Raw genomic sequence first — 13,100 nt, forward strand, 5'->3', positions numbered from 1 at the left:
TAGACATTTTCAAGATCCTTGCCTAAAATGCAAGATTCACACTTGACAAGTTAAGGCTACAGCTTTGTGACCAATTCTGTTTCAGAAGTTAGTTAAAAGTTTGAAAAAATGTGTGCCGTCGCCCTTGCTCTGACATTAGCAAATAAACATTTTCTGTATGAGAGCAGTTGTCGGCATCAAAGAAGCTGGATTAACAGAGTCAAAAGAGAATAAAGGAGTTTGGGGAGGCATCTTTGCACCATAGCAGCAAATCTGCACACAACGTATTATTTATTTCACTTACCATAGTGATTGATGGTGTTTATTAGACGTACACCGACCTGAGCATGGTTATTAGTCATCAGCACAATGTCAAATAGTTCTTCACTGTCAGGGTACAGATTGCGTAGCTTGGAATTGACCTCTTCTATAGCCTGCAAGTTACAGGTACAAACATGCATCAACAAACTGTGCTTCTTTAAGGGACAGGAAAAGACAATCGTATTTATTTATTTATTTTTATTTTCTGCCTTTCAAGCTCTTCATAATGGATTACATTCAGGTACTGTAAGTATTTCCCTGTCCCCAGAGAACTTTACTATCAAATACTGTGCAGCAGACCCAAGCCATGAACAAAAAGTATTGCTTACTTCTAACAAGTGTTTTCTGAAGAAAGCAGTGTGTCAGTCACATAAGTGAGGCACATGACTATGCGTGGTGCCGAACGAACAGAATCTCTCTCTGGAAAGGAAAAAGTCTAATTACTAAGCTTTGAAAGAGATGTAATAATGTCCAAAGGGGAAGGTAGATGAATCTGTGTGAGTGGTGAACTGCTGTCCTCAAAGAAATACCTATTACAGGTAAGCAACTTCACTTTCTCTGAAGACAAGCAGGTTCACCAAGTAATACAAGTGAGACTATCTAGCTAAGGGTTGTTTTCAGCAAAAAAAAGAAAGAAAGAAAGAAAAAGGCCAACAAGAAATTACCAACAGTTGGCATCTATTTTTGTTCGGAAAACACCTTTTTAGTTTTTAAGTGTAGTCGGAGCCCGGTTGGCTGCACTCGGGTATTACGTTGCTGGGGTTCATCTGGCAGCGGGAGAAACTTAACTTCCTGGGCCCTTGAAGTAAACATGGTCCGTGGTCACTAACAGCCCTTCTGCTCTCACTGTGCTTCTGAATTGGTGGCAAAGGTGATGCTGGAGGGGCCGAAAGAATAATAAAAAATAATAAACACCCAAACACTCTCTGTCCTTTCTTACTGATCCTATGTCTAAGAGTAAAAGAAAATCTTTGAATCCAACTGGGTGTTCAAAACAAAATTTTACTTCAGTTTATAAAGCAAAATCCAAACTAGGATGGTGAATATCAAAAATAGCATGAGGAAAATAAGTGTCAAAAACACCATAATCCCTGTATCTATGCCTCTCTTTCTTGTAGCTCTTTGCTCCCTTGCACCATCATCCATATCAAGTAGTTCTTCTGCTCTTATAGTAGGATATCCCTGTTGTAACTCCAACATCAAACTGGAGAAAATCCCCTAAATCCAAAAATTTCTCAGATATCAAGACCACTCTAGCCACTCCTTATGGAATGTACAAAAATCTCAGCTTTCTTCACCTCTTGCTTTAGTCCTTCAGCAGAGGCAGCAAAATATCCACATCCAGTGCATCCAGATACCAGGGGGAATTCCTTCTGTAGAAATTGGTTCCAACATAAGTCTCAAAATAGCAATCATCTTCTAAAATCCAAATCTGTTCCTTTTGTCTCCTCTACAACCAAGCAGAGAAATCTTCTCTACTCCTGGTGAGTCCACCTGGGGATGGCAAAAGACCCAAATCACATGCTAGAAGGAAATTTATAGTCCCCTTAACTCCTCCTACAAAAAGGTGGGGAATAGCGCAAAGGAAGATCCCCAAAAATTGTCCACCCCCTACTATGCTAGAAAAATTAGAGCAATAGCTTGCTTAGTGACAGGCAAAGTCAGGTCATATAAGCAAGGAAGATAACCCAAAATCTAAGAGGGGTGATAGTGGTAGGCTCTCATTGGTATCCCTCAATGAGACCATGGTAAATGGACAGTCCAAACCTACTACCCTGCTATGAAGCCATATCCAAACAGTAATGGGATATGAATATGTGGACTGAACTACATATCAAAGGCTTGCAAATCTTTTCAATAATGGTAAACCTTAGATGGAAGACTGATGCCATCATGATTCTAATATTATAGGTCTTGACATACCCTTTAAAGTTTAGGCCTGCCTGGGCATAACAGAAAAAGATGCAATTTGCTACCCAATTATAAATGGCACACTTTGTCAGCACATTCCAGGGCTTATTGGAATCTGAAAAGAAATGTTGAGTGGACTTTCTATAGGCTTCAGTGCAATCTAGGTAGGAGACACTTCTCTTGCAATTCAGAGAATAAGGAGCCTTTCCACTTTTATGGCAATGTGGCTCAGGCAAAAACGTTGGCAGGGCAATTCACTGACAAAGGTAGAAGAAACTTAGTATATGTACAAGGCACCACTCTATTATGGTGAAATCTAGTATATGATGGATAAGTCACTAAAACCTACAGTTCACTGATTATGCAGGCTGAAAGTGACTATCACCAAAAATGTGGGGAAATGTGGAAAATGTGGAAAAGAGGATTTGCATTCAGACAGCAACCAACAAGGACTGAACTACACAGTCTGGGTAAACAAATAAGCGTGGGGGTAGCTTGCTTATTGCGGTGGTTACTACCCTAAACCAATTAAGCCTGATACTTCACTTTGAATGCATATACAGCGTTGCTCTCTGCTTCAACGGCAGAGAGAAATGTGGAAAAAAAAGATTTACATTCAGACAACATCCAACAAGGCATTGATCTGTGCAGTCTAGGTAAACAAGCATCGGGGTAACTTGCCTGATGCGGCGGTTACTACCCTTAACCATTAAGCCTTATGCTCACCTTTGATGTAACTCCAACATTACTCTCTGCATCAATGGCAGGGGGTGGCAGGAAATTTGAATCAAACAGTTACCAACAAGGGCCCTGAACTTGGTGGTCAGTGAAACAGCTAAGTATGGGAAAATAAGTGTGGGAGCTTGCTGGGCAGACTGGATAGGCCGATTGGTTTTTTTCTGCTGTCATTTCTATGTTTCTATGTTTCCAGATCAGGTACATGAGCTCACAAGAGTGAAGTGGCACGAAGGAGTCTTTCATTAGCTGAGTGACAACCAAATTGATATTCACATAACAATGCAGGAATACTGGTGGAGGCTTCCACTGAATCAAGATCTGCATGACTCAGCTAGAGACTGTACAGAAATAGGGTTCCCTTCTACATTATGGGGATATGCACCTATTGCAGAGGTGAATTCTAATGCAGCTGGTTTTGAGGCTAGAAAGATATTGCAGAAGATAATCAAGCAGTTTGTAGGACAAGACAAAAATTCTGACTCTCAACAGATGGCAAACCCCCTCCATTTAAAACCATAAGACTGCTTGGTGAACTCATTTCAAGAATTAGACACCTTCAAGAAAAACCAAGGGATCATATCACATGTTCTTCAACCTCTATACTATGAGGGTATGAAACTGAATATTGGGTGTGGAGCAGTGCTTCCTGGTTCTGCATGATCAGAGCTGAAGAAGTCCCCAACTTGACTCGTTTCATCATAGATAATCCCAAAATTGTAGAAATAAAATCTGCTTCAGTCAAAGGAAAGATATAAGGATCATAGTTCCCTGGTCCATTCTGAGTTTTATAAAGGTCTTGGCCTCATTAATATGGAAATATAAATGTACAGTTGATATGTTCCTCATTGAAGGCTTGTTGTCGAGACATGCAATGCACAACTAGAGGTGCCTCAATCCGCTGTCTCGTAATAGAACTAGGATGTTTTCCATCATCCTCGTTCTCAAAACCCTTCTGGTTTTTCCAACATAAATAGGAGGATAAGTGCACTAGAAAATATAAACCACCAAGTAATCACTGCTAGTGGTGTTGTTGATATTTTATGGTGCACTTGCTATTTCGGGGAAAACCAGAAGGCTTTTGAGAACGAGGACGATAGAACATTGTAGTTCTATTACGAGAGAGTGGATTGAGGCACCTCTAGTTGTGCATTGCATGACTCGACAAAATTCATTTGCTAATTTCAGTATTCATCAATGAAATGAGACAGTATTATCTACTGGTTTGCCTTGTGATTTCCTGCTGTAGCAGAAGACTTATGCGTACGTGTTCTGTGCAACTGCAAACAGGTTCAACTTGGATGTGCTTCACGTAAGGAAGATCCTGTTTGCCAAATCCCATTCCAAACACCAGTTGTAAGGGTCCAGATGGTCACTGAGTCTGTCCTTTTCTTGCTAAATGACCCAGGTTCACATCTTGAGAGTTTCCCAAAAGAGGACAGAACCTGTTTCTCTCTGCTTGTTCAGGTAGAACATAACCACCTGTGTGTTTAGGCAACTGTGCTGGCCATGGGTTTCCTGAGAGTTTTAAGAGTGTTCAGAAATGCCCATAGGAGAGTGATGAGAGGGGCCCTGAAGCCTTACTGGGGTACTGACTGCCGTATTAGGCCCCAACAGAGGTGTTCCGGTTTCGCCCCTGTGTGATGTCATCAGTCAGCGACTTCTAAAGTGAGCTTTAAAGCGGACCTTTAGCGGTGCGTGCTGCCGGTGCATCGCCAAAGCCGTGCACGCCTAAGGGGCATGCGGCTTTGTTTTAACTTTTTCTTGCACAGACTTAATGGATGGACTCTCCTTTAAATAATATATTTTGAGCTACACTCCCTTATCTTTCATTCTCCATGATAAGAAAAATCCAAGTAATTGAGTAGACCCACTGTTAAAGATTTAGGGTCCTAAGTTTCCTTTTAAAAGTTGTATTTCAATAATTGTAATGCCTCACACAGCCAGGAAAAGATGGCAAAAGAACATGCTTGCTCTGGAGCCATTCTAGATCCCATTTTGACTGGCCCAATGGACTCTCATGTTATTAGAGCTGGGCAACAATCGGTGCTTGAGCCACATGGGGGAGGTACTCTTGCCTCTGAGCAGAGTCTCTCCCCGGGCACTGACATCTTACTCTCACCAATATTGAGGGAAGTGCCGGCAAATCCAGCATCGTAGAGAAGCCCAGAGGAGGAAGTGGCCACATTGTCTACTGAAGTTGCAGACAAAGGGTATGGTCAGCCAGGGAACACAACCCCGAGAGATCCCATCGATGTCACCGCTCAAAAGAGTAGTGGTGAAAGTGCAGGCAGCATAGCCTTGGGAGAGCATGGGTTATCCATGCAAAAGATTTCTACTCCTATAAAAACAGTTTCTGACTTTCAAATGATTAAACCTAATAATGTAACATTAGATTCACTTTGAGAGGCCATAGAGGGATTGGGAAAGTATATTTTAGGGCAAATTGCCCCTTACTCTGAGAAATTACAAGATCATGAAGATCGTATTCAAACTTTGGAAAAAACAACAACTAGCTTGACTCATCAGAATCTTGAAAATAAGAATTATGTGGAGTCTAGTAAAATATACAAGATATTTAGTTAAAGATAATCTGAATTTATAGGTTAAATTAGAGAATATAGAAAACACCTTAAAAGGGAGAAATTTGCGTTTTGTAAATTTCCCACAATTACCTCTTATATCCCCCAAGGAGATGTATAAAAGATATTTAAGAGAAATTTTGAAAGTACCAGAAGAGAATATTCCACCAGTTACTAGGGTATTTTATATACCTTATAAAGATCAGAAAAATGGTAAAGTTAGAGATGTGAGCGGAGAGGTTAAGGGAGATCAAGGAGAAACAGTTTCAGGTTAAACATCTCTGAAATGCTTGAGACATCTGATTCAATGTTGACTAAACCAGCGACCATGATAGTTATGTTTACATTAGAGCCTGACAGGGATTGGGTCCTAAATTTATTCTTTAAAAATAGAATGCAGAATAAGGATTTTTCTCGATGTCTCAAAGACCACCCAAAAGAAAAGAAAGCAATTTCTACTTCTTAGGCCCTTAGCTTTACAACTGGGGGTAACATTTCAATTAAAATTTCCTTGTTGGTGCTTGGTCTCCTATAAAGATACCAAATTTTTGTTCTTTATACCCTCTCAACTAGCCCAATTCTTAGATAAAAAGAAAGAAGAAAAAGAATAGGATAGTGATAAAAGAGATATCTAGAGTTTGGTATATAAACACCTCCATTACAAGGTATGTTTCCCCCTAGATTAAAGAAGGCTTAGCCAATAGTAAATTAATAATCTCTAAATACTATACTATATTACATTATATAATTTAATTTGGATTTTCCTTTTCTTTTAGGACTTAATTTGAAATTGTTGATCTGTTTTTCTTATTATGTTAAGATAAGTTGTATAATTCCTCTTTATTGTGATCACAGATTTCAAATTTCTAAATCAAGTGAAGATTTTCTTGATTGTAAAATTGAATAATGAATAAATAAAAAATTAAAAAAAAAGAAATGCCCATAACTCCAGAAGTTTGATGTGCAACCTCTTTTAATGGAGGTACCAGGTGTCCTGGATGCAAAACTAAGTACGTGGGCTCTCCAATCTAGGTTAGAAGCATGTGTTGTTAAGACAATTTGGTGAGGAGGGATTTGGAAGGGTAAACACCAGGTCAAAATGGAGTGGGAGAGTCACCAAATAAGAGTCTCTGAGGTCTTCTGTGACACAAATGCTTTCTTGAAGACCCTGAGTGACTTGGTTCCACTGGGACTTTATGGTCCACCGGGTTTGTCTCATGTGGAGACATGCTATGGGAGTAATATAAACTACAGAAACCATAAAGCTCAACATTCTCAGCATGGACTAAGTTAATGTCTGCTGAATCTGAATTACTCCTTCCACTGTGGCCACTATATTGTTGGAGAGAAGATTGAGTCATGTCTACAAATTCCTACTTAGAAGTCAGAGTTTGATTGGATTTCAGGTAACTGATGATGAAACCTAGTCACTGCGGCACGTGGATGGTGCTCTGCATGTATTTGTTGATTCCTGCCTGAGAAGTATTTTAACCAGCCAATTGTGACAAATACAGATATACATGAACTCCTCAGTTTGTAGAGAAATGCCACAATGACAATAAAAATAATTTTGTACTATGCACAGTGCTAAGGCTAGGCCAAAAAGTGATATGTGATATCGAAGGTAATGTTTCCCTACCCTAAATCTGAGATACTTTCTGTGACTGAGATATATCTCTATGAAGTGTATGCCTTATTTAGGTCTGGAAAACATAGCCAGTCTTGTTTAAAAGGGGAGTTATGTTGTCAAGGGTAACCATCTTGAACCTTTCCCTCTTTAGGAGTTTCTTCAAGGCCCTTAAGTCTAATATGGAATGGAATCTTTCTGTATTTTTGGGGACTGGGAAATAGTTAAAATCTCTGCCTTCTCTCCTGTGGTAGTAGATTTACAACTTGAGTAGGACCTGGTACTGAGTAAGCTTTAATGCTCTTTTGGATAGGTCATTTATGGGTATTCCCACTAGATGTAATCTATAGCCTCCCTTCTCAAACCAGCCACCCAGCTGTCTGAAATTACAATGAGACAATAGTTTGCAGAAAACAACTTCCCTCTCTCATAAGAGTCTTCCAGAATAGAGACCGGGATTCTGGCTGTCTCCTCAGAATCTAATTAAAAACCCATCCCTGTGGCTGAATTGTAGTGTGGGGTTTGGAGCTCCTTTGGTTGTGATGGAGAGGCCTTGAGAAATGTTCAAGATGAAAAGGTCCTAGAAAGAGTTTTGAGGGGAAAGAATGCTGTTTAGGCTGTCCACTGTGAAACTTTCAAGGTGCGGAGGATAGCTCAAAGATGGCAATAAATAGGGTTTGAAGCATAGTCTTTCATGAGCTTCACAGCATTCTTGACCTTATCATTGAAGAAATTTCAATCCCTGCAAAGCTGATCTGCAATCAAGTCCTGATCATCATCATCAGGCTTGTAACATGAGCATCTGTAGGCATGAATAGCCACGGAAAAGTCTTTTAATGTTGTTTTGAAATCATGATAGGCCATTCAGACTTTTCACTCTCTTAACCTGTTTCTATCAGGTGATGGATCTCTGTCAATTTCTCTTGAAGGAGAAACTTGAAGAATTCAAGGATCTCTCCTAGGATTCCATACATGTACTACATCAAGTAGATTCAGTAAGAAGCTATCCAGGACTGGAGGAGTATAGCGCTCTGTTGATGCTATCCTCCAAAGAGGTCCTGAGTCTGAGACTCATGTGCAGTTGACACCAAAGTGTGGGTTTTGATGACTTGGTTCTTTTTAGGACAAATATGAATACCACACTCTGGTGTGGTAACTGGGGCTAGTCAAATTCATCAGCTGCCTGTAGATGATCCTTTAAGTCCACCATTTTAGCAATGGGAAGCACAGTATGAAGTTTCTCCCACATCCTATTCCATACAACCTGGAAGAGAGGGTGGTTGAATATCGACACCAATTATTTAAGGGAATCCAAGCATTTGAGAAGTTCAAAAAGTAAAATGTGGGTTCATTTGAAGAAAGTCAATGTAGGAAAGGTCTTCAGATGGGCATTTATTTCTGGCCTGTGGCAGAAAACATCCTGAAAGCAGGTTAGTTGAGTACTCCTCTGATAGGTATCCAATGTCCTAAGATTCCTCAGAGTCCAACTTAAGAGAACTTTAGTGTATTCAGGCTGGCAGCAGCTTCAGGGACAGTCAAGGAACACAAGAATGATTGACTAACTTAATGCTTGTGCAATTATTTATTTCCAGTGCTTCACAGTTACATATATCAAAATAATAGCTCACACTGCATCTAGCATAAAGCTCAAGTAGACATACTATTTACAGATGTGCCACGAGTTCCTACCAGCTCCCTTGGGGCTTCTTCAAGCTCTTTAGGCCTGGGCTCTTATGTTCTCTACACAAAGGTAAAAAAAAAGAGAGCATCTCAAAGGACCTATTTCTGGATTGTTCCAGTCTCTATGGATTCCCCTTTTTTTGTTTGGGCTGGGGGTCAACGCTTCAGAGCATTATTTTTAAGTTTGTGCACGTCCACCTCTGGCATTGGCTCCATCACCAGGCAAATGTCCATATGTTCACTTTGGCCATAACGATAGTCCTTTGCCAAGTTTCCTTTCTCTCCACAGTTAAAATATGTGGATGAGATTGGTGACTGGAAACTGAGTATGGAAGCTGAGACCCCTGTCTTGGAGTTTCATTACTGAGGTCTTCTATCCTCTGTATCATGCCACAGCATTGCTATGGGTTGTCTTTCTAAGTCCCTTATGCTAGCAGGCATTTACTGTGCCAGGTGGAAGGCTTCCACCACTTCAGGGCTCTCTCCAGTGTGAGCCTGGTGTGTTGGTAGACCCAATTCCACATGGGCCAGTCCAGCCCATCTAGAAACTGCTCCAAGAGTATTTAGTGAGCCACTTCCAGTCCTGACCTCTCCTCCAGCTGAAGCCATTTCCATCTGATAGCTTTCAAACAATGGAAGAGGTTTGTGTGGTTCTCCATGTATTGTAGGGCTGCTCATCGGAACTGCTGCTGGTTGTATTCTGGGGAGTATTTAGCTCTCTGTAGTACAGTAGTCTTTATGTGCTCGTAGGAAGTCCTCCCATCTGGATTGCCTGCCTGGAATGCCACTTGACACCTGCAGGTGAGCAAATTAGCCAAGTAAGTTGTCCAGCTGGTTTCTGGCCAGGCCAACAGATGGGCAGTCTGTTCAAAGTTTTTCAGGAAAAACTCTAGGTCCTCTCCTCCATTCATCTTAAACAGAACATGCAAAGGTGAAGGTGCCTGAGGTATTCTGGACATAGCCGCTTGCAGGGTCTCAACTAGCTGAATTAAGACTGCACTTTGTTGGATTCATTGGTTTTGTAGCTGCTGCTGCTTATCTATTTGGGTTTGTATAAAATTTTGCTGCTGTTGCTGTCCTGTGGCCAGGACCTGTACTACTTGCTCCATTTTATTTCCCTTTGGGGCAAGCTCCCCAAACAGATATCTCACACGAGGCAGAGAAAACAAAAAAAACACCTGCTAGCCTGTCAGGCCCTAACTTACTACTTGACCCCTAATGGCCCAGGCATGGATAGCCCCCTTGGCCTGATGTAGTAGAATTTCAGAAGACCCTAGGAAAAACTCTTCAAGCAGTATTTTTGTCTCTGGGAGGCTGTGGATTTTTACTTGTGCTTCCCGCTTAAGCAAAAAAAAAAAAAAAAAATCCCCAAACTGACACCATGTGAGGCATATTCAGGGTGGCAGCGACTTCAGGATAGTCAAGGAACACTACAAGGATTAACTAACTTAATGCTAGTGCAATTATTTATGTATAGTGCTTCAAAGGTTCATAAATCAAAATAATAGCTGACCTTGCGTCAGGCATAAATCTCAAGCAATTCAAAATTAAAGGGCTACTATCCTCACTCAATACAATCATACATACACACTATATGAGGATTAATTATTACTTAACATTTCATCTGTTTATTTTTTCTTTTCAAACATTATAATGTTAAACATAAGACGCTCCTCACAACGGGACTTACTCGTTTTACTATCCGTTGCCGGTTCCTTCCCCACAACACAAAACTTTCGGCGCACTTGCGCTCAATATGTATTCATCACCAAAACCTCCCCCCATTTTCAACATCTTCACTATTCCCATTTCAAAAAAATTTTTTTCAAACATTATAATGTTAAACATAAGACGCTCATCACAACGGGACTTACTCGTTTTACTGTCCGTGACCGGTTCCTTCCCCACAGCACAAAACTTTCGGCGCACATGTGCTCAGTGTGTGTTCACCACCACTTCCTGGTTTTTAAACCTCCCCCTGTCTTCAGCGTCTCACCAATCAGAGAAAGCTTTCAAAATTCAACCAATTAGAAAGTTTTTTTGAAGAGCCTCTTTGAGCGCCAGTGCGCCGATCACAAGAGATTGGTTGAATTTTGAAAGCTTTCTCTGATTGGTGAGACGCTGAAGACAGGGGGAGGTTTAAAAACCAGGAAGTGGTGGTGAACACACACTGAGCGCATGTGCGCCGAATGTTTTGTGCTGTGGGGAAGGAACCGGTCACGGACAGTAAAACGAGTAAGTCCCGTTGTGATGAGCATCTTATGTTTAACATTATAATGTTTGAAAAAAAAAAATAAACTGATGAAATGTTAAGTAATAATTAATCCTAATATAGTGTGTATGTATAAATCTCAAGCAGACATACTACTTATGGATGTACTGCGAGGTCCTACCAGCTTCCCTGGGGCCTCCTCAAGGTCTCTAGGCCTGGGCTCTTATGGCAGGGTGAAGTTCCCCTTCACCCAGAATCCCTTGCGACCTTCTGCCTTAAGGAAACCTGGTTAAATATCTGAACCAGACTCCTTAAGGAACAATGAGGGAGTTGTCGATATATTCTGTCACAAGAATATTGGTTCATTAGTAGCCTGAAAACACATTGATCCTGGGGCCAAAGATCACATTAGCCTACCACTTGTCTCCTTGGACTTCAAGACGGAGAGTGGTTAAGGGATAGGTGAGGCTTCCCCGTGTCAGCATCAAAGGGAATCCATCAATAGGAAGTGTTCCAAATTTTAACATTCTGGTAATTTATCATGTGTATAACAACTATTATATACAGACATAACACTATTAATATGATCATATACCAGTCTTTTTTGTGATTTTCTTGTACAGTTAAAAAATTAATTTTTCAGATAGCTCATCATAAATACTGTTCAAAAGACTTCCAGTCATGCTCTGAGGAAGCAAGCAGCACCTCTATCGAGGTGCCAACTGACCTGAGCTGCTTATTATAATCCTGCATGAAATATTATGCTGCCATTTATAAGATGTCACAATCTAAAGAAGGTTCAAAGCATTCTATACCATCTCTCTTTTAGACCATGCAAATAAAGCTAAAAAAAAACTCAGTAAGAAGACCAGCGGTAACATATCGGTCTCCTCTGTCTCAGAAGAGGAGACAAGGAACAAAGAGCTTGATACTATCAATAATTTAAATTCTATACACTAGCTGATGGACATGTTTGCTGACAAAATAACTAAAAAGCTTGACACATGGCTTGGTATTATCGTGGAGAAACTGGCTCAACTCGTTACAACAGTGGAAGAGAACACTGCGCTGCTTGAGGAGCAGGAATCCAGATCTTGCAACTTCTAGTAGTCCTAAGATGGAAAAACTTGAATATAACTGTGGTTCAATTCTTGAGAAGATTGACAACTTTGAAAATAGGTCACATCACTGCAATATAAGGGTACTGACTGGGTTCCTGAAAAAGTGGAAGGCAGTGACATAGTGAAATTCTCTTCAAAATGTCTGCTGGACATTTTGAACATTAGCTGAACTAAAGACATACTCAAAGTAGATTGAGCACAAAGAGCTCTCGCATCTGACCCAAAACAGGGTGGATGACCTCGAGCAATTATAATAAAGCTTCACAATTTTAGCGATAAACAAAAAATTTTGAATGCTGCATGGGTGTTGAAAGAGAAACAGATAAGTATGAGAGAAAAAATGTGTGAAGCTTGCTGGGCAGACTGGATGGGCCATTTGGTCTTCTTCTGCCGTCATTTCTATGTTTCTATGTTTCTATGTTTCTGTGAAAGACATATACTTCCAAGGCTTTTTCAGCAGATTTGCAACAGTTAGATGATGACTCCCTTCCCTTTTATGGACAGATTTAATGGATATTGGGAACACTTTTTTTTATCTGTAGTGAGCCCTGCAGCATTTAAATGGACTGAATAGTGATATGGATGCTATGGTCAAAGACATATCTATTATATACTGGGGTATCTTGCTGTCAAAATATGGGGATAGTACGCCACATACTATAATAGATAAGTGGAATGAAGACCTGGGATGTAACCTAGGTGCAATCAAGTGGAAGGGAATATGGAAGGCAGCCCATAAGGTTTCCATCTGTGATAAATGGGTAGAACTGATGGTCAAATTATTACATAGAACTTATCGCATTACTGTTTTCTTATCTAAAATGTTCCCTACACTGGACACGGATTGCTGGAGAAGATGTGGAGAACAGGGTACATACATACACTTGTGGTGGCATTGTCAGGGGGTTCTTCATTTGTGGAGGGAAGTGACC

The 13,100-nt window shown here is 40.5% G+C and overlaps 1 protein-coding gene across 1 annotated transcript in view; it reads right to left on the minus strand.

Moving 5' to 3' along the window:
* LOC115088060 (cytosolic 5'-nucleotidase 1A-like) overlaps positions 1 to 13,100 on the minus strand; it is an 84,446-nt gene that overhangs the window by 57,936 nt on the left and 13,410 nt on the right. The window contains exon 3 of the mRNA XM_029595959.1: positions 284 to 413. Coding sequence (XP_029451819.1) covers positions 284 to 413 — 130 coding nt within the window. The remainder of the gene's footprint in view (positions 1 to 283; positions 414 to 13,100) is intronic.

This window comes from Rhinatrema bivittatum, chromosome 3 (genome assembly GCF_901001135.1).
Source record: "Rhinatrema bivittatum chromosome 3, aRhiBiv1.1, whole genome shotgun sequence".
Lineage (NCBI taxonomy): Eukaryota > Metazoa > Chordata > Amphibia > Gymnophiona > Rhinatrematidae > Rhinatrema > Rhinatrema bivittatum.